This window comes from Bufo gargarizans, chromosome 2 (genome assembly GCF_014858855.1).
Source record: "Bufo gargarizans isolate SCDJY-AF-19 chromosome 2, ASM1485885v1, whole genome shotgun sequence".
Taxonomy (NCBI): Eukaryota; Metazoa; Chordata; class Amphibia; order Anura; family Bufonidae; genus Bufo; species Bufo gargarizans.
The window spans coordinates 17,411,355-17,434,141 of NC_058081.1; the positions used below are offsets into that span (position 1 = coordinate 17,411,355).

At 46.1% G+C, this 22,787-nt stretch overlaps 1 protein-coding gene and 1 long non-coding RNA gene across 2 annotated transcripts; one reads left to right on the forward strand and one right to left on the reverse strand.

Moving 5' to 3' along the window:
• Positions 1-958: 958 nt before the first annotated feature.
• Positions 959-15,799, reverse strand: LOC122927092. Its single transcript, XR_006387753.1, has 3 exons — positions 14,493-15,799; positions 9,186-9,450; positions 959-1,454 (listed from the first exon to the last, which is right to left on the reverse strand). It is a non-coding gene; the product is annotated as an uncharacterized LOC122927092 (long non-coding RNA).
• On the forward strand, positions 7,018-22,491 carry FIS1 (fission, mitochondrial 1). The gene is made up of 5 exons (XM_044278672.1): positions 7,018-7,173; positions 15,814-15,946; positions 18,166-18,242; positions 18,346-18,451; positions 20,813-22,491. Exons 1-5 carry the CDS (start codon positions 7,129-7,131, stop codon positions 20,905-20,907), a joined length of 456 nt encoding a protein of 151 aa, XP_044134607.1. The 5' UTR covers positions 7,018-7,128; the 3' UTR covers positions 20,908-22,491.
• Positions 22,492-22,787: the final 296 nt, after the last annotated feature.

Genomic DNA, 22,787 nt, shown 5'->3' on the forward strand with positions numbered 1-22,787 from the left:
TGCATTGACTTATGACATTACTGTTTGACTGTAGTCATAATAGGTCTCTTCTCGGGTGGCGGTATGTAAAATAGTTGTAGTAAGGGCTAGAGGGTTGCAAAAGGAAGAAACATGAGGGTAAGAGCAGGACAATTGCCCTGTAAACAAATATGGATAGGGAAATGACTTAAAATAACATAAAAAAAAATAACAATCTTGAACCAGGAGGCGCAGGTCCGAGTGCAGTAGGAAGTTGAGGAGGCTGTGGACGTGGTGGTGTAGGTGAAAGAGGTAGCCAACGCTGGTCTTGTGGGGTTTTTTATTTTATTTTTTGTTTGGTTTGTGGAGGTCCCGAAACAGTGGGAAATTGCAAACAGAACTAACAAACTGCGCTGGAGTATAACAATGGCTGGGTACGGCCAGTATACTTCTCTACGCTGCCAAAGGTATAGACAAGTCCTGTGGGATCCATGCCTGGTTCATTTTAATGAATGTGAGCTTGTCCACGTGTCACTGCCTGCCCTGTGAGGGATCTGAGAAGATCGGCTAGACTTGCAGCACGTGAGTCTATCTGACAGATCTCTCTTAGTCAAGTCTGACTCTTACTGCTCACTTTGCGGTTGATATTTTCCTTCTGGAGTTCTATACTGGTTGTTTGTGGATCCTCTACTTTTCACTCGTCTCAAGCTAAGTCCTCCTGTTTTCTCCTTCGTGCATGTGTTGCTTCTAGGTCTCAGGTAGACGCTGGTCCCTTCACGGTGGAAGGTACCGGCTGTCTCATTCCCCGCTTCCTAAGTTAGGGTTTGTGAGAAGTGTCAGCAGGGCTTAGGTTCCAGCGTATGAGTTCGTTCACCATCAGGACTTGCTCATACTGTCAGCAGTCAGGGATTGTTAGGAGGTTACCATTCCCTCCTCTTCTTATCCATGACCTTGTTCACGGCCTGAGTGTTGTCGGTAGTAGAGGCATCGGATGGCGTCCATCTGATGCCTCTACTACCGAAAACACTCAGGCCGTGAACAAGGTCTTGGATAAGACCGAAACGTTGGCCAGTATACCACTGTGAATAAAAAAAAATTCCGGATGGATATATAAAACAAAATATATAAAATAAAGATATTGATGCAACATTCTCTTTTGAGTGCCGTGGTCTTCCTATCAACATTGGTATTATACTTACCACTGAGCACCATCCACACTAAATAAGGAGTGGCGTTCAACTCTTGCTTTGAAACAGAACGAGGGACACAGGGGCGCAACAGAGGGGCATATCATGAAAAAAAATCGCGATATGACATCTAGGGAACATGGGCTACAGTGTGAGGTTTCGCTTTTATAAAGTAAGAACTGGTGAAAGGTCCTCTTTAATAGTTTGATAGTCTTCCCAGTCCTGTGGGTCAGCTGGTGAAACTGCACCTTTTTCCTACAGATTTCGGGTCCTTAGTGAAAAGACCGGAGAGACGTCTGCTGAGATCTGCTAAAGAATAAAAGAACATGATATATTTTACTATAGGGGCATTATACATTGTACTATAGGGAAATCATGCACTGCACTAAAGGGGCATTATACACTGTACTATAGGGGAAATCATACATTGTACTAAAGGGACATTATACATTACACTATATGGTCATTATACACTGTACTATGGGGACATTATACACTGTACTATGGGGACATTATTCATTGTGCTATACAGACATTACACATTGTACTTATAGGGGCATTATACACTGTACTATAGGGAAATCATACACTGCACTAAAGGGGAATTATACATTGTACTATAGGGACATTATACACTGTACTATAGGGGAAATCATACATTGTACTAAAGGGGCATTATACATTATACATTACACTACATGGTCATTATACACTGGGGACATTATTCATTGTACTATACAGACATTACACATTGTACTATAGGGGCATTATACATCGTACTATAGGGAAATCATACACTGCACTATAGGGGAAATCATACATTGTACTATAAGGACATTATACATTGTACTATAGAGGAAATCATACATTGTACTATAGGGACATTATTCATTGTACTATAGGGACATTATACACTGTACTATAGGGGCATTATACATTACACCAGGCATGCTCAACCTGCGGCCCTCCAGCTGTTGTAAAACTACAACTCCCAAAATGCCCTGCTGTAGGCTGATAGCTGTAAGCTGTTTGGGCATGCTGGGAGTTGTAGTTTTGCAACAGCTGGAGGGCTGCAGGTTGAGCATGCCTGCATTACACTGTAGGGACATTATACACTGTACTATACGGGCAATATACACTCACCTAAAGAATTATTAGGAACACCATACTAATACGGTGTTGGAACCCCTTTTGCCTTCAGAACTGCCTTAATTCTACGTGGCATTGATTCTACAAGGTGCTGATAGCATTCTTTAGAAATGTTGGCCCATATTGATAGGATAGCATCTTGCAGTTGATGGAGATTTGAGGGATGCACATCCAGGGCACGAAGCTCCCGTTCCACCACATCCCAAAGATGCTCTATTGGGTTGAGATCTGGTGACAGAGGATGGGTACATGGTGGTCATGAAGGGATGGACATGGTCAGAAACAATGCTCAGGTAGCCCGTGGCATTTAAACGATGGCCAATTGGCACTAAGGGGCCTAAAGTGTGCCCAGAAAACATCCCCCACACCATTACACCACCACCACCAGCCTGCACAGTGGTAACAAGGCATGATGGATACATGTTCTCATTCTGTTTACGCCAAATTCGGACTCTACCATTTGAATGTCTCAACAGAAATCGAGACTCATCAGACCAGGCAACATTTTTCCAGTCTTCAACAGTCCAATTTTGGTGAGCTCGTGCAAATTGTAGCCTCTTTTTCCTATTTGTAGTGGAGATGAGTGGTACCCGGTGGGGTCTTCTGCTGTTGTAGCCCATCCGCCTCAAGGTTGTGCGTGTTGTGGCTTCACAAATGCTTTGCTGCAGACCTCGGTTGTAACGAGTGGTTATTTCAGTCAACGTTGCTCTTCTATCAGCTTGAATCAGTCGCCCATTCTCCTCTGACCTCTAGCATCAACAAGGCATTTTCGCCCACAGGACGGCCGCATACTGGATGTGTTTCCCTTTTCACACCATTCTTTGTAAACCCTAGAAATGGTTGTGCGTGAAAATCCCAGTAACAGAAATACTCAGACCGGCCCGTCTGGCACCAACAACCATGCCACGCTCACAATTGCTTAAATCACCTTTCTTTCCCATTCTGACATTCAGTTTGGAGTTCAGGAGATTGTCTTGACCAGGACCACAACCCTACATGCATTGAAGCAACTGCCATGTGATTGGTTGACTAGATAATCGCATTAATGAGAAATAGAACAGGTGTTCCTAATAATTCTTTAGGTGAGTGTATGTATATATATATATATATAAAAATCAAGGAATGTGGGCAGCACCACTATCAGAATAGTACTGGCGGAGTGCCAGCGGCTGAGTCGGCGATCCACCTCCAAACGGTATAAAAAAAATGAACTCCGCGGCACATCCAAGTCGTGAAAAAGTAAAAGAAATTTTAATCACCAAACATGCGATGTTTCAATCCTCTCAATGGGATTTTTCTCAAGCAATGACCATTGCTTGAGAAAAATCCCATTGAGAGGATTGAAACGTCGCATGTTTGGTGATTAAAATTTCTTTTACTTTTTCACGACTTGGATGTGCCGCGGAGTTCATTTTTTTATATATATATATATATATATATATTTTTTTTTTACTGCACTCTGCCTGGAATATCTCTGTACCAGCGCCCGTCTGTTTGCTTTGTTTGCTTCTTTTCTTATTCTTTTTATTCTTTTGCTCTTTACATCACTAGGGGAAATTTATAAAAATTATAGACTGGCAATTAGATTCTTCCTTATGTTTTTCACAGCTCCACTGGAAAATGAAAGGAGGAATCTGATTGGTTGCTGTGGGCAAATAAGTCAGTTTTCCTTTACACCAGTTTTGATAAATCCTTTTTTTTTTTCCAGGAGCGAACATACATGAGGTTCACCACCAGAGGGCACTGGGAAGCTGTGTTGCTCCAGTACTGTGTTACTATTGTATATCCCTGGCAGCTAATGGGTTAAGCCTGTATTATCCAGGGATGTCCTATGGCAGAGGGATCAGTAACGCGGCTGCTGTAAGACCGGGGTTGATATGTTCGTGCAGTTCTGTGGCACAACAGCAACCCCCTCAAAAAATTTCTGGCGGGGTGCGCATTTCCATGCAAGTCGTTTGGTTGGGGATTATAAAGAGTCACATGAAAATCTTAACCATACATAAAATAATCGAAAAAGAGGAAAAAATACACAAAAAATAAAATCATTAAAGTTTGAAAGCAAAATCTATAAAAAAAAACAAATAAAATAACACAAAGAAATAGACGTCATGTACATTAACCCCTTCCTGACCAGCGACGTACATGTACGGCACTGCTGGATGTGATTTAAGCCCCAGCGCCGTACAGGTCCCGAGTGCAGGAGCTCAGCAGTCACTGACAGATGAGCCGCTTGAGCCCTCTGTATGCCGCGGTCAGCGGGGTTAGTGGAGGGCGGGTGCCTTCCATAGGCATCGCGCAGCCCCCTCGGTATTAGGGTTTGTGCACATGAACGTATTTTCTTTCCGTGTCCGTTCCGTTTTTTTTTTTGTGGACCGAATGCGGAACCGTTCATTGCAATGGGTCCGACCAACACATCCTATTATTGTCCGCATTACCGACAAGGATAGGACTCTGGCTGCTGTGTTCCGCAAAATACGGATTGCACATGGATGTCATGCGTATTTTTTGCGGATCCGTTTTCTGGTCGTGTGCATGAGCCCTTACACTGTGTAATACACTCACAGCCAGATGTAGTGTAATGCATTGTACAGGGGAGCAGACCCCCAAAAGTTAGTCCCATAGTGAGACAAAAATAAAGTAAAACAAAACAAAAAAAAATTAAATAAAGTATTTTACATAATAAAAAATAAAAGTAAAAACGCAGCCTTTTCCCATAATTAAAGGGGTTGTCCGGGACATTGGTGTATGTGTACAATGGTCCCCTAAATATTACATTCGTGCCTGTCCTTCCCTTACCAGACATTTCTGACGGCCCTTTTTCACTTTACACATTTTCATCCGGAAGTGCAGGTTCTGTCGCAGTCAGTGACGTACCGGAGCCCTTTCTGCAGAGCGAAGCCTCTTCTTCCGCTTCGCAGGGAGCCATGTCACCGTCAGCCGCAGTAATTATTCCGAGCGCATGGAGGGGCAGCAACTAGGCGGCAACACACGCGCTAAGCCACGCCCCTCTGTTCCGGTGATGTCACCGGGCAGGGCACATTCTTAGCAAGGAAGGAGGCGTTTAGGGGCGTGACTAAGGGGGAGGAATAGTTGCGGCAGGAGGCGGCATGTGAATTAGGGGGGCGGCTGCACGGAGGAGCAGGCACACACTTGAAACAACGCGATGCTGCGCTGGGACCCAGAAAGCATTGAGGCGGGAAGTTACCGTAAACAATCAGTGGGGGACTGTAAGAGTCCTGCTGAAGTGTAAAAATACCTAAAAACATCTGGGGGGACCTTCAAACCGCTATTAATAGTGATTTAACAGTTCTTTAAAAAAAATCTTGATCCTGGACAACCCCTTTAAGTTATATAAAATTGCAGAAAAGTAGACATATTAGGCATCGACGTGTCCGTAACGACCGGCTCTATAAAAATATCAGATGATCCAACACATCAGGTGATGCCAAAACAGCCATTTTATGTCACCTTGCCTCACAAAAAGTGTAATACCAAGCGGTCGCAAAGCTCTATGTACCCCAAAGTGGTACCAATCAAACCGACATCTCATCCTGCAAAAAATGAGCCCCCACAAAAGACAATCGCCCTAAAAATACAAACCAATGGCGCCTGTAAACCAATCCATCCGCACTGCAAAATCCATATGGCGCTCCTTCCCTTCTAAGTCCTGCCATGTGCCCATAGAGCAGTTTACCGCCACAGTCCTGTAAACGGCAGAATCAGAGTAATGTATATTCAGATTTATTTTGCTGTGTCGCAAGAAAAAATTGATTAAAGGGGTTCTGCACTTTGTTTAAACTGATGATCTATCCTCTGGATAGATCATCAGCTTCTGATCGGCACCCGGGACCCCCGCCGATCAGCTGATTGAGAAGGCGTCACGACTAGTATGAACTAGCGTGGGCGGGGCTAAGCTCTGTTCACTTGAATGACGCTTAGCCCCGCCCACACTAGTTGATACTAGTCGTGACGTCACCCGGCCGGCGGTAAACAGTGAGAAGGCCGCGGCGCTGCTGGAGCGCCGCTGCCTTCTCAATCAGCTGATTGGCGGGGGTCCCGGGTGTCGGACCCCCGCCGATCAGAAGCTGATGATCTAGTTAAAACAAAGTGCAGAACCCCTTTAACCTAAAATATCTGCAAATTTTTTTTTTATTTCACCTACATTTTACTTTAATTCTTGTAGAACAGCTAAAGGGTTAACAAAGATTGTAACGTCAGTTTTAAATAACTTGAGGGGTGTCGTTTCTAAAATGGGGTCATTTATGGGGGGTTTCCATTCCGTAAGCCCCTCGCAAAGTCACTTTATAACTGAATTGGCGCTTAAAATTTTTATTTTTTTTTAAATTGCTTCTAAACTTCTAACGTCCTAAAGAAGTAAAGGGACATTTACAAAATGGCGCCAACACGAAGCGGACATATGGGGACGGAATAACTCGTTTATGAGGCATTACTATATGTCTTAAAAGTAGAGACATTCAAATTCCACATTTTTGGTAAATTTAGGAATTGTTCATAAATAAAGGTGACTCGAATTTACCACTAACATGAAGTGCGAGGCGTCACGAGGGAAACAACCTGAGAATGTTCCAGAGTGAAGTGACAGGGCAGGAAGGGGTTACAGCCCGTTACATGGGGCGTGGGCGTGTGACGTCATGACGCGACGCTGCTTTGCCAGTAGTAAACATGGCGCGTCAGCTGCCTTCTCCTTCTTTCTCTAGTGCAACGTCGCCCACGGCGGTTTCCTTTGACCTCACTTAAGATGGCGGCACGGGAGCTGTGAGGCAGGGGCTCTCATAACCGGAAGTGTCGGGGCTGGGGCGTCACTCCGGTCACGATGGAAGCTGTGCTTAACGATCTGGTGGCCGTGGAGGATCTTATGGTGAGAAGGAAGGGTGATGACTGGTCCCTGACAGAGCCTGTGTAGGACTTCACTGCTGGGTGACCTCATACTGTCTGTGACTAGACATGGTAAAGGGGGCGTGGCCTGACACCACTGCAGGTATCGTGACTGTGGCGCGGTAACCCACAGCAACCAATCAGCTTGCAGCATTGAGACCCAAAGGAAAAAGGACAGCTTGTTGTTTGGTTGCTATGAGCAACAACGCCATTTACTTTATGCGGTTTTTAACGCGGCTGCGTCAATGTGTGTATTAGTGTCCACGCGGTGAGCGCCGGGGCGTCTGCTGCCCTCACTTACTCCTCCTGTCAGAATCAAACGCAGTTACATCAGGAGGACAATGCGACATGGCGGCGGCACAGACGCCATCACCAGGGCACGCCCCGATGACACTGCGGATCTTGTCCCCAGAGTTTGGGAGCGGACGCCGCGCCCGGATACTGGCTCCAGCCTCCCGCTGACGTTCACGGCCCGGCGTGGGGGCCCGGACCCTTTTCATGGTTCTCCAGCATCTGAAGGAAAGAAGCGTGGCAGGGACCGCTGTGTGAACGAACCTTCACAGGTCACTAAGGGTTAAAAGGGGGGGCTGCTCTGAGGGAGTGGGCACAAGGACTGGCCACACGTTTGTCCACCAAGGGGTTAAACGGCCCTGTGCAGTCAGGGTGACGCCACCGTGCCAGCAGCTGTCCGCTCCACGGCCTGGCGATGTCCATATATGGGCAGTGATGTCATCGGCACGCCCCGGAGTATCGGACGGGGGTCTGGGAAGCCTATGGGCTAGTTAAAGGGGTTGTCTCATCACCCCCATTGTCTTACAGGGCTGGGCCCCTGCATCAGGAACGGAGCCCCACACTGCGCATGCGCAGCCGCCCTCCATTCAATTCTATGGGACCGACGAAAATAGCTGCGCGCTGTCTCGGCTCTTTCCTTTGGGCCCATAGAAGTTTCGTGGAATTTATTTACGGCGTTCGCTGTGTGGTAGAAATCACATACTTTTATTATGTGGGTCAGTAAAGTGATGATGATGCCACATTTCTATGTATTTTACTATTTTTCCTTTCCTCCTGTCGGCTCTGCAGCTGCTCCCTCGTTCTCCTTCAGACTGACGGGGGGGAGGGGGGGGGGGGCTGTTTTAGCCTTTAGTATTTACAGTCTTTCACTAACATTGTGGCCTCTATAGGAGCCCCAGGACCTGGGCGGCTGCTTTAGCTGCTCATATCTCTGGTTCGGTCGCATCTAGAGATATGTAGATTGGTATTGTTTGAAAGCTGACATTTCAAGCTTTCAAACAATACCAGAATGACAGCAATATCTTCAGTACATGGGAAGATATCATTGTTAGAAATCAGGTGCGGTGAATACCGCTGAAAGCAAAAGCCGATTTTACCTGCGATTATTCCTGATCTCCTGTTTAGCTTCGGTCTTTTGGCCTGGAATGTCAGGTTTCAAACAAGACCATACGTCTAGCTGCTGCCAGTCAGGAGATATCAGCAGCTAAGGCAGCCCAGCAGTTAGGTGGTTAAAGAGCTCCCGTCTCCATGACCAGCTCCGGTACAGCGGGCGTACTGTCTGGTGGGGGTCATCATGGTGAGCACCCACTTCACCTCCAGCGCTAGGATTCCTCACTGCCCTGAGATCTCGCACATGCGCCGGCAGAAGTAGAGTCGGAGCATGCGCAGTTCAGAGGTCAGAGCGGGGAGAGCCGGGTGAGACTGCTCTATCCAGGTCCCGGGGCTCCTATGGATGTCCCAGAGATAGACCAAAAAAAAAAATCCCCCTCCCGACCCAAGCTGTGGTTATAGTCGCCCCCTATACACAACCAATACGAAATAGCGCCCCCCGCTGTAGAGCTTTATGTTACAGCCGAGGTCTAAACATAAAAACCACAACTATAAAACGCAATCCTTCCGCTCGCCCAGGGAGTAATGAAAAACTATCGGCACATGTGCAAAATCACCAAAAAACTAAACAAAAAAGGGGTTAACAGCCAACACCTTTTTAGAGCAGGTCCCCTCTTGGTGTGGTGGGGGACGTCCTTCACGTCGGTGGGGCTGAGCTGCAGTACCAGACATGGGCAGGGGTGGCGCTTTTTCTGGAAGTCGGCAGCCGTGCTTATATAGCGCTGGTCTTCCTTCATCACTCACTGTCCAGACAACCCCTTTAAGAAATGACAGCTGAGCTCTGTTGGGTCCTGCTGCCCATCGTCCTCGTTATTCCTGGCAGACGTGTCTCACGTGGACCACACAGCGGGTGCAGTTCCTGTAAAGAGACAGCAGATGGCGCTAGTGCACAGGGTGAAATCTGCAACGAACCCATCGCAGTTCTGCACTGTACGGACAACAGCTGACTGCGTTACAGCCCCGCCATCTCTCTGATTTCGAGCCCCCCCCCCCTCCCCCCAGTATCGCTATGTCTGCCTCCAGCATATGGCTACTTCAGCTAGTGGTCGGCTGCAGTGGTCACATGTGACGCGTTCGGAATGTCAGCTGTTCACGTCCTCTTTACTGCTTCTCTTCATTACTTTTTTTATTAGATTTTTGCTGCATAGCCGAAGGTAATCCACAGCGAAATCCCCAAAATGTCTATGGCAAATAAAGGGTTACATGGTGATGTTAGCAGCGGCGGTTGGTGCTCACGATCTGCTCCTGATTGCTGCATGGACTAGGGTTGTTGCGATCAAAAAAATGTTATTCGATTTCGATACCATAAAAAAGTATTGTGATACTCGATACCATTTGATACCACATAGGAGATTTTTTTTTTTAGTTTAATAGTTTGGACTTTTTGGCCGTGGCGATATGTGATGTTTGTTTATTGGTTATATATTTTATATGTAAAATTGGGAAAGGGGTGATTTATACATAATAATAATAATAATAATATATATATATATATATATATATATATATATATATATATATATATATATATATATATATATATATATATATATATATATATATATATTTTTTTTTTTTTTTTTTTTTATTTTTTTTTTTTTTTTTTTTTTTTTTTTTTTTTTTTTTTTTGTTTATTTTAACTATTACCCCACTTAGGGGCTAGAACCCTTGTCCTATTCACCCTGATAGAGCTGTATTAGGGTGAATAGGACCTTACACTCTCCCTCCTGTCCTGTGCACACAGCAGCAGGGAGATTACTATGGCAGCCAGGGCTACAATAGCGGTAGCGTCCTGGCTGCCATGGTAACCGATCAGAGCCCCTGGATTACACTGCTGGGACCCTGTGGTCACTGCCACTAATAATTTTAATACTGGAGGGGGGTGAATGATAATTAACCTTTAATACAGGAGGCTGGTGCCGGCTGAACGCAGCTCCCCGTCAAAGGCAGGTGCCGGCTATGCGATTCTGTATGCTAATTGCTAGCATCGGAGCAATGGGGAGGAGCCTGCCCTTTTTCTCAATGGGCATTTCTTCTCCCTGGCTGTGACGCTCTGCGCTACATCCAGGGAGAAGGAACGCCCACTGAGAAAAAGGGCAGGCTCCTCCCCATTGCTTCAATGCTAGCAATTAGCATACAGAGCAGGAGAATATACCGGGGGCAACAGCGGGCGAACGGAGCGGCGCCCAGGAATATTAGTAAGTGCAGTGAGATCCCTGGGCGCCGAACGACATATCCTGATAGAGGACCTTTCATGGGTCCAAACATTGTAAACTATCATTGGTGGCACAGTGTGCCCGCCCCTCCATCTTCTTATTGGCAGCAGCGGCACAGGGGGAGCGAGAGAGTGACTCCTTCTACCCTGTGCAGCTGAGGGAACATCAGCGCGCTGACAGTAGTGCGCGCCATGTTCTGTGATGCTAGGCTGTGCAGTAGGGCAGCCTAGTATCGATAAATGTCAAATCCCGGTATCATATCGATACCGGGACAAAAGTATCGATTGGGTATCGATATTTCGATACCCGCAACAACCCTAGCATGGACCTCCTATTATTTCAGGTTACAAATCCTATTGCAGCCTAGAAAATCTGTAAATCGGAAGACCTACCAATTGCCACAAATGTTCCTGTGAGAGCACCCTCAGGATAACAGGGCAGGGCTGTAATCTCCAGTCCACAACCTGTCCTCTCCATACATCTCTGACCTCATCTCCTGATACCTCCTCACATGTCATCTCCAGTCCACAACCTGTCCTCTCCATACATCTCTGACCTCATCTCCTGATACCTCCTCACATGTAATCTCCAGCCCACAACCTGTCCTCTCCATACATCTCTGACCTCATCTCCTGATACCTCCTCACATGTAATCTCCAGTCCACAGCCTGTCCACTCCATACATCTCTGACCTCATCTCCTGATACCTCCTCACATGTAATCTCCAGCCCACAACCTGTCCTCTCCATACATCTCTGACCTCATCTCCTGATACCTCCTCACATGTAATCTCCAGTCCACAGCCTGTCCACTCCATACATCTCTGACCTCATCTCCTGATACCTCCTCACATGTAATCTCCAGCCCACAACCTGTCCTCTCCATACATCTCTGACCTCATCTCCTGATACCTCCCCACATGTAATATCCAGTCCACAGCCTGTCCTCTCCATACATCTGTGACCTCATCTCCTGATACCTCCCCACATGTCATCTCCAGTCCACAACCTTTCCTCTCCATACATCTCTGACCTCATCTCCTGATACCTCCCCACATGTAATCTCCAGTCCACAACCTGTCCTCTCCATACATCTCTGACCTCATCTCCTGATACCTCCCCACATGTCATCTCCAGTCCACAACCTGTCCTCTACATACATCTCTGACCTTATCTCCTGATACCTCCTCACATGTCATCTCCAGCCCACAACCTGTCCTCTCCATACATCTCTGACCTCATCTCCTGATACCTCCTCACATGTAATCTCCAGTCCACAGCCTGTCCACTCCATACATCTCTGACCTCATCTCCTGATACCTCCTCACATGTAATCTCCAGCCCACAACCTGTCCTCTCCATACATCTCTGACCTCATCTCCTGATACCTCCTCACATGTAATCTCCAGTCCACAGCCTGTCCACTCCATACATCTCTGACCTCATCTCCTGATACCTCCTCACATGTAATCTCCAGCCCACAACCTGTCCTCTCCATACATCTCTGACCTCATCTCCTGATACCTCCCCACATGTCATCTCCAGTCCACAACCTTTCCTCTCCATACATCTCTGACCTCATCTCCTGATACCCCCCCACATATAATATCCAGTCCACAACCTGTCCTCTACATACATCTCTGACCACGTCTCCTGATACCTCCCCACATGTCATCTCCAGTCCACAACCTGTCCACTCCATACATCTGACACCTCAGGAGAGCATGTCTCTTCTTGTATGCAGTTGCTAAGTGCTGTTGTCTTGAGTATACACTGAGGTGTCTCCTGCCAGACTTGTGTTCAGACACTTGTTACATGATTGTATAAACATTTCTGAGCCTACTGGGTGACAACTTGTGGTTGGTGTCACTGAGGACATACAGCTATACTTTCCTAGGCTATTAATCCCTCTGAGGTGTACAAAATGTAGAGAAGTCCTTTGCTTTTCTTCTGGTGGACATCCTGACTTTAGTCAGATTGACGGCTGCTTTCAGAATTGTATCGGTTTCAGTTAGTTTCCTCCATCGTCTTACCTTCTATACATGTTGAGGACCACTTAGCCCCTCTACCTTGTATGTGTGGTTGAGATTGTGTCACTAAAGGGACTACCTCATCATAAACTTCCAGCCATGGCTTTATCCATTGCATTTCCGTTGTATAATTACAGGTTGGCCGTTCAGATGAATGGTTGTCCATGTAATACAAAGATGGCTTGAGTCCACCAGAAGAAGAGCTGTTCTCACAGAGTGGCTCCTTGTTCTGGCTCATAGGGGTCCTGAGCGTTTTTGATGGTTTATTTTTAGCCGAGGAGGAGTGCAAAAGTTGCAGTAATAGAAATAATACGTAGGCCTACATAATGTTAAGGGCTTGTTCACATCTGTGTTTGAAGCCTCCGTTGCAGATTCTGTCAAAAAGACCGGACAAAAAAGCTAAAGTGATAAAGTCCAATATAGTGGATCTCCTCTGTACTTCATCACAGGTCAGTCATAAAAGTGACGGCTCCCCTGACAGAATGAGTAGGCCGCAGCAGCCCTCTGGTTATAGGTGGCATACAGCTGCACGTAGGTCCATTAGCTCTGGCACCCTGTCCTTGTCCACACCAGTGGATCCTATGACATGTCACACACATGTATGACCCGTAACATGGGAGTGAACCAGCGCTATGGAGAGCGACTAGCTCCACTTTCAGCCTCAGTGCTGCAGAGAGGCCTGAGAGCCACAGCAGGGCACAGGTCCTCCTGCCACCACCCTCCACATGTACAGGGCAACTTCAGAACCCCGGTGCCAGGGGCACTCCTCAGAGCATACACACACTGGAGGCTCCTTCTGTGTCCATATGCCATGGTGCCCCCCTATACACAGCTCCTCTCAGCATAGGAATAGAGGAGCTAACTTACTGGGCTCATTCTGAGCAGCAGCTGGGACCGGAGGGTGAACCTGCTCTAGTTCCTGCACATGGTCCTCCGGGTGCTTTAGGGTGTTGGCAGCACCCTCTGCTAGAGCTGTCCTGTGCAGATGGTGTGCCCATGTAGTTAGATTGCGCACCGTAGCTTCAGAGAGGCGTGCCGCTCAAACCAACCAATAACAAAGCTGCTTGCTGTAAGGAGCTTTGTTATTGGTTGTTTCAGGCAGCAGCATCGCTTCGCTGCCCGTGCCGTTCAGTGTGCCCTTCACTGATGAAAGGCAGGAAAAGTCTAAGACGTATCGGTACACCTTAAAGGGAACCTGTCACCGGGATTTTGTGTATAGAGCTGAGGACATGGGTTGCTAGATGGCATCTAGCACATCCGCAATACCCAGTCCCCATAGCTCTGTGTGCTTTTATTGTGTAAACAAATCGATTTGATACATATGCAAATTAACCTGAGATGAGTCCTGTACATGAGATGAGTCAGGGACAGGACTCATCTCAGGTTAATTTGCATATGTATTAAATCGTTTTTTTTACACAATAAAAGCACACAGAGCAATGGGGACTGAGTATTGCAGATGTGCTAGGGGCGATCTAGCAGCCCATGTCCTCAGCTCTATACCCCAAATCCAGGTGACAGGTTCCCTTTAAAGAAGAAGACGTTATTGCGACCTCTAGTGGCACAGTATATGATCATAGCCTTGGAGGTACTGTGATGTCATTCATTTGAGCCAGAAGCCCCCAAAACCACTTCCATAGAGCGTCTTGACCTTACCTTAAAATTTGTCCATTGTGATACTTAATCAGATTCTTCAGGTCGTCAAATGTTTTAACATCTGATTGAATTTCAGGTGAGTCTGACATTTCTCCAGACGGTTATTCCTTAGTCGCTGTGCCCTTCCTGGATGGGTAATACACGGTTCCCATCACGTAGGTGGCGAATGTTAGCTCACCTCCTTAACTCGTTCCTGTGAATGATTTCACATTACAGCCTTACGCCTCATATAATTCTCGATGGCATTCATTGGAAATTATCAACTTGACCCCTTGGCTGCCGTCCATCTCCTGTTTCGGGAATCTGTCCACCAGGAAGGAGACACCTCAGGCGTTTTTCCCAGTGTGTTGATGGGTTGAGTCACCACATTTGCAGAGTGACGTTCTAAGAGATGTCGCCATATGACAGACGTGTCCTTCACACTCCGGCATCAAGTATGGAAGTAATTTGCTCTTCAAATGTGCCCTCGGAGTTTGTCCGAGTTGTGCCCTCCAACAGAGTTTGTCATAACCCTTTACCTTGTCATGCTTGTGAGCTGAAGTTATAGGAAGAGCCAAGAGACCTCAGAGTGCAGAGCGTACATACATGCCCAACCCGGGGCCGCATTCTCCGCGCTTGTCACTACGGCGTACCCACATGACGTGACGGTGCTGTACTCAAACTGACCACCTTCATTCACAGCTTGTCCATGGTGATCATGTAAAGCATTTACCTTATGAAGACAATGGCTGTCCGTGTGGCTTATTGAGGTATAGAGTATCATAGAGGGGGTCTACCGGCCATTGTATTCCATCCTATTGGGTGGGGTGTATGGATATCATAGAGGGGGCTACTGAATGTTGTAGTTCATCCTATTAGGGCTTATAGTTATAGAGGCGGTCTACCGGCCGTTGTATTTCAAACTATTGGGTGGGGTGTATGGATATCATAGAGGGGGTCTACCGGACATTGTATTTCAACCTTTTAGTGTATATGAATATCATAGGGGGGTGTCTACCGGACATTACATTTCAATCTATTGGGATATATGGATATTATAGGGGGGTCTAGTAGACATTGTATTTCTACCTATTGCGGCACATGGGTATCATGGAGGAGTCTTCCAGCCTTGTATCTCCTGGCTGGAGCTCCCTACCTGGCCATGGTTAGCTTCCAGTGGTTGAGAAGGGACCAGGGCTCTCGGCCACTTTTTGGAAGGCGTTGTCTTGTCAGCTCGTTAAGATAAAATTCTGCTTCCGGTTTCTTCGCCCTTGTTCTACATTTGCACAGTAAATATTGCTTTCCCAAATCATTCTGTTTCTGATTGTGTTTGGATTTGCAGAGATTTGAGAAGAAGTATCTAGCCGAAATCTCTGCAGGATCGCTGAACAAGAGCACGCAGTTCGAGTACGCCTGGTGCTTGATCCGAAGCAAGTACACTTCCGACATCCAGAAAGGGGCAGGGTTTTTGGAAGGTAAGCGCAGCGGCTGGCACTTTTTTAGTTACTTTGGGCATCTCTTAGGCTATTTTTACACTGGCGTTTCTGGTTCCGCTTGTGAGATACGTTTCAGGGCTCTCACAAGCGGCCAAAAACGGATCAGTTCAGCCCCAATGCATTCTGAATGGATAAGGATCCGTTCAGAATGCATCAGTTTGGCTCCGTTCCGCCTCCATTCCGCTCTGGAGGCCGACACCTAAACGCTGCTTGCCTGGCCGTGCGGATCCGTCCTGACTTACAATGCAAGTCAATGGGGACGGATCCGTTTTCACTGACACAATATGGTGCAACTGAAAACTGATCCGCCTCCCATTAACTTTCAGTGCAAGTCAAAACTGATCCGTTTGCATTATCGTGAACAAAAAATAAATTGCGGATTCGTTCTGAACGGATACAAGCTTTTGCATTATAGGTGCGGATCCGTCTGTACAGATACAAAACGGATCCGCACCTAACGCAGGTGATAAAGTAGCCTTAGACGACTGGCAAATGATTTCTGGGAAGTTGTCCTGTTGGATGTATTGCGTTCTCTTATGGCGGCCAGTGAGATGCTTGCTTACGTTTTTCAGTATTCACTCAGTGCCTAAAGGTTTGGACCGGATTCATGTCATTGTCACATGCCGCCATGCCCTATGTCTGCTGCACAGAGAAGACTCTCCTCAGGGCTCAGAACCAAGGACGGTTCCTGATGGCTAAACCTTGTGGACACAGGGGGGGGGCTGCATGGCTGATAACTTCCAAGAAGACCTATTCTATAATAAGTCTATAAGGAGCAAGAGTGTGATACCTCCTGTGATCAACAAATGCCCAACGTTTAAAACCTTTGGGGCAATTAATTTTTTTATGATTTGCGTCTCACTCATTTTAGACTAAAACAAATTTTTTCAATTGGTCTTTATTAGGAATGTTCAGCAGTTTCTGAGATACAAGGTAGACCGATATTGATTTATTTTTATTTTATTTTTTTTAATTATTATTTTTTTTTTAGAGCTGATATTGATAATCTGAACTTTCAGGCTGATAGCCGATAATTTATCCGGATATTTTATATCTCATAACATATATATTATATTAGTTGGTAGTCACTGAGGTGGTGGAAATTTGAATAAAGACCTCAGATCAGCCCTTTATTGACCCCCTGTCAGACCTCAGATCAGCCCTTTATTGACCCCCTGTCAGACCTCAGATCAGCCCTTTTATTGACCCCCTGTCAGACCTCAGATCAGCCCTTTATTGACCCCCTGTCAGACCTCAGATCAGCCCTTTATTGACCCCCTGTCAGACCTCAGATCAGCCCTTTATTGACCCCCTGTCAGACCTCAGATCAGCCCTTTATTGACCCCCTGTCAGACCTCAGATCAGCCCTTTATTGACCCCCTGTCAGACCTCAGATCAGCCCTTTATTGACCCCCTGTCAGACCTCAGATCAGCCCTTTATTGACCCCCTGTCAGACCTCAGATCAGCCCTTTATTGACCCCCTGTCAGACCTCAGATCAGCCCTTTATTGACCCCCTGTCAGACCTCAGATGAAGAAAATAATAATCTCCTCACCTCTCCTGCGCCGCGGCTCCTCTTCATCTCCGGGTCTTGCTCCCCTGTGTTCTCCGGCCCGCGCTGCACCTGACACCTGTGTGCAGCGTCAGGTCATAGTGCGCAACTCAGAATCTCGTTAATAAGACTAAGGGCTCATTCAGACGACCATATGCCGATGATCGGCGTCCGGTGAGTCGCACTGCGGACATTTAGAAGTGTTTCTCAGACCCCATTTAAGCCGTAAAGGTGTAATCTGGATTCTGTGTAAAATAATAAATTGAACCAAAACGTGATTAAAATGATAAGAAACTTATCCTAAATGTACCAATATATTGTCCCAGTCATCTAATGGAATCATTGGGCAATCTCTTCTCCAGGCCTGGGCTCGGGGAGCGTATGTTATTAAATCGCGCTTTAAATAAGTGTTTATGAAAGTCAGGAGATCAGTTATAAGTAAAACAGACTGTGACCGTTTTCAAGCCCATTTTGTAACCCATGTATCTCAGAAACAGCTGAACATTGTTTTTTTGTAAAGACCAATTGACAAAAAAATAATTTTAGCCCCAAAATGAGTAAAATCCCATCATAAAAAAGCCCCCAAAGGTGTACATTTTAACCAGCCAGTAATATCCTGAAGTTCTGTGCTTTTTCTTTCCTCCAGATCTTTTACCAAAGGGCAGTAAAGATGAGCAGCGAGACTATCTGTTTTATTTGGCAGTGGCCCACCACAGATTAAAGGTGAGGGTAAAGCGGGCGCCCACCTCTATTTTCCTTTTGTTGTAGGAATTTGGGGGTCCTTCAGTGATTGGTGGAGTAACTTCCAATGTGGTTCTGTTCTCAGGAATATGAGAAAGCTCTTAAGTATGTGAGGACGCTTCTCGGTAAGGAACCGAAGAACACACAGGCTCTGGAGCTGGAGAAGGTCATAGAGAAAAAGATGCAAAAAGGTAATCGGGCGTTAATCAAAGACAGGACCTCAGGGCAGGAGTAACAGACGAGCAGGGATGGGGCTTATCTTGTGGATAAAGAGTGATATACAATTGCCTAAAGGTACCCATGAAGTGAGGAGATATCTCCTGTGGGAAAGAATTGTCAAGCTTGCCTGGTCCTACCTTCTTCTTCTGACGTCTAGTATCAGAGGAAAGTCAGGACACCCTCATGCACATTAGAAGGCTGATCCTGTTGAAATCGCTGGCTTTCCTCTAATACAAGGATGGCCAACCTGCGGCTCTCCAGCTGTTGCAAAACTACAACTCCCATCATCCCCAGACTGCCTACAGCAGGGCATGGTGGGAGTTGTAGTTTTACAACAGCTGGAGAGCCGCAGGTTGGCCATGCCCGCTCTAATATGTATGGTCACATCAATCAAGGAAAATATCTGAGTGTCAGGAACAAAGAGCAGCGTTGTTGAAGAGCAGTGAAAGGTGAGCTACTTGGAACAGAGTTGAGGAGGAGAATGTGTCCACAGTGTAGAAGCAGCACGATAGTGTAATGGGCGAGTTCTTAGAAGCTGGCCATACCCGTTAGGGTCCAATTACACGTCCGCAACGTGTTTTGCGGACCGCACGTTGCCGGCACTAATAGAATATGCCTGTTCTTGTCCGCAATTGCGGACAACAATAGGACATGTTCTATTTTTTTCGGGAACGGAAGTGCGGATCCGCAATTCCGTGTGCGGGCAGCACATCATGCTGCCCCATAGGAATGAATGGGTCCGCAATTTTGCGGAACGAAATTGCAGACGTGTGAATGGACCCTTTGACCTATGTCATCAGATGTCCATGGGTCCTCCTGACTCTCCACCTGACACCAGATGTCTGAGAAAACGAGCATCTGGCTGCTTTTTATCAACATGTGCCCGATCCTTTTGTTTTGGGGGAGGAAAGGCGGCATCAGACTTGTCTAATAGCAGCTTTCTTCCCTCTCCCATTTGAGCACATGTGTATAGGGGGGGATCAGATGTTTATCACATGTTAACAGCTAATGTTCTAGAATAGTTTCCTGAGTATCATTTTTGAAGTCCCTTCCAGTATTCTGCCTCCAGTCCTGGCTCTTTAACTTCCTCTGCTTGGACTTTTACCACAGCAGACCATTTAATTAGACTTTTTTAGTCAGACCATCACTGAGAGGGATGAGCGACTCAATTAGAGCAGTGTTGGCCAACTCCAGTCCTCAGGGCCCATCTACAGGTCATGTTTTTAGGATTTCCTTAGGTGACATAATTAGCGTCAGTGCATCAGGACTTACCACAGGTATTCACTCTGTGGGATATTCTCAAATCCTGACCGGCAGGTGGGCCCTGAGGACTGGAGTTGAGGAACACTGCATTGATTAGTGTAAAGTGTGACGCTCTAAGTCAGGCATCCTCAAACTGTGGCCCTCCAGCTGTTGCAAAACTACAACTCCCAGCATGCCCGAACAGCCTACAGCAGGGCATTGTGGGAGTTGTAGTTTTACAACAGCTGGAGGGCTGCAGTTTGAGGATGCCTGCTCTAAGTCTTTTTCTGTGGGCATCTTTATCTAGACCTGCGGCTGTCCAGCTGTTGTAAAACTACAATTCCCACCATGCCCTGCTGTATGTAGGCTGTCTGGGCATGCTGGGAGTTGTAGTTTTGCAACAGCTGGAGAGCCACAGGTTGGCCATCCCTGATCTAGACCTGTTGAGAGAACATTAGAGCGGTCACATTTTTATCCTAGTCTTACAACTACTAGTATCATGAGGATTACCCTGCAGATAACATCTTCCCATCACAGCAGCAGTAAACGGACAGTGGATTACATACCTGTATAGGAGGTTCTACAAAAGTACAATATCTGTGTTTTAATTTTAAAGTATATTACTGCCGAAATGAGAGAGAACGGCAAATAAAATCTGAAATTATTTGTTTTCTATGAATATTGAGTAATAAAAGTACCCCTTTCTGTAGGAAGTGTCCCTTCAGGAGATAAGTGAGAAAGCATCCTGTACAGAAAAGAGTACAAATCTGGAGTAATACATGGAAGAGAATGTGTCCAGTACAGAACAGAGTAGGAGAATTACGAAATGCGTTGGTACAGAAATAAGGGGGAGATAAGACAGGACGGTGTTTGGTGTGGAAAGGAGATAGTAGTGATCATGAATGTACTGGGTGCACAGAGTAGTAAGGGAAGGACATGAAGGTGTTTACAAAGTGTAGGGAAGGGGACCGGAGCTCTTCAGGGTGGGAATGTCTTCAGTATAGAGTATGGGGAGGTGTGGGACCTCTTCAGGCACAAGTACTGGAAGAAAAGGAACATTCTCATGTTTGTTTTTGTTTTTCTCGTTTTAGAGGGCTTAGTCGGCATGGCGATTGTAGGCGGAATGGCCCTGGGAGCCGCAGGGATCGCTGGCCTCATCGGTTTGGCTATTTCAAAGTCCAAATAAATGGAAAAATGCATCACAAGGCCTTGTTTTTTTTTATTATATTTCACGCGGTACCTTGATCTCTAATCATGCAATTATAATGGAATTTACGGCCCCTAAACCCTGGCCTGGCCGCCGAATTCTCACAAGATAATTTATGATCTAACATCAATGACTTGGACTCTTCATCGATAACCAACCCGACCTGTATCTAAGGCTATTAAAGGATATTATCACCGCTGTAAATGGGATTTGTATCTTTCTTCTGTGTGCGTGTTGGAAGCTCTCGTTATCCTCAGCCCTTTCCGGCCTGTGATCCGTCCACGTATAGCCAGATTAAGCTTCAACTTTTTCACGCCTTGCAGGTCCTTAGTTTGTCTTGGATCGTAATTTGTCACGCCCCTTGGTATTACGCGACCTGTTTTTCAGGCTGTCACGTTTAGAGCTCGTCTCGTCTTTACACCTCCGCTGTGTAATCCTCAGTCCTCGTCACAAGTGTGCCACTCTTTATGCAACAGCTTTTTTTATTTGTGTTCCAGGGGTGGCAGCGCAGTCCTTTTTGTCAGCTGTCTCCGAGATTAATCCTTTCTAGAGATCTAGACAATGGGGTATTTTTCCAGATTATTTATTAAGTCTCTGGACCCCAGATAAATATTTGAGACTTGTTGTTAAGGGCCCCGGCCGTATTGTGTGAAAACACAATGACATAGCGAAAGCGAGTTATTTCGTTTGTTTAGGGAGATCCCTTTGGCTGAGAAATGGATGGACGTCGTGGGCAGAAGATCATAAACCTGTCTTGATCAAAGACCATTGTGTTTGGTAAATTGAGTCATCGCTTGAAATTGACGTCAACGGTTTTACGACATTTACGTCCTGGCTAGAAGAAGTTCCTTGTGTTATATTGGAGGTGTCCCATGTAGACATGATGCCACCCAATGCTTGTCAACAGAAAGGCCATCGTTGGTTCCATCCACAAAGTGGTTGCTCTCTTGGTGGTTGTTGCCAATGGTGTGTTACGTTTCATGCCAAAGATTAAAAGTCTAAACTCATGTAGTTCTTGTAGGAAAATCCAGTCGACCCTACTTCGAAAGATTAAAAAGCAAAACCACTTGTTTCGTCTTAGAGGATATTTCCATTTCTTCACATATAGTTTCTACAGGCTTTCTTAAACCCAAGTTTCAAATGGCTGATGGAGAAGGTGGTTTACAGATGGTTGTGGACTCCATGGCGTTACGAAGTTCACCACGTTCAGATGTTAACGTTTTTAGTGTCTTCTGTAGCCCTGCCCATACCAGTGAAAGTTCCTGCACTACAAAGTCCCAAAAATGTGGTTGTCTCCTACCCCATGTTCTCATAAATGACTAAGACAATGGCTGTACTGCACCTTAATGCATACAGGGCAGGTTTTCATGTGGATGTAGCAGCTCTTTTCCTCTCTGAAGTTTATTCATTATTGTTTTTTTTTTATATAAAAGGACTGTGATGTAGCTGCTATCTTTTGGTAGAAGAACCGGTTTAACAGCTGAGACCTGTTATAATGCTTACATTGTATTTATAAAAGATTTGATTTAAAGCTAATGTAAATAAAATGATATTTCAGCAAAACTGAGGCTCTGTTCTTTGATGGTGGGAGGAAGGGTGAAGAGTCCATTCCCCCCCCCCCTTCCCCTTTTTCCATATGTGTGTGTGTGTTGTATGCTTCAGCACGGTGTAACTGTGGCTGTAATGTGGAGTAATTTTCCTTATCTTTTAACCTATTGGCCAAGTATCTCGCACCTCTCCTTTCCCATGGGACATGCAAGAGGTTACAAGCGATAGGACTTGCAACAGAGGTCCCCAGCCTTTCGTGCCTTGCGATCTACATTCAACTTGATGGTTGTGAACCACATTCCGCTTGATGG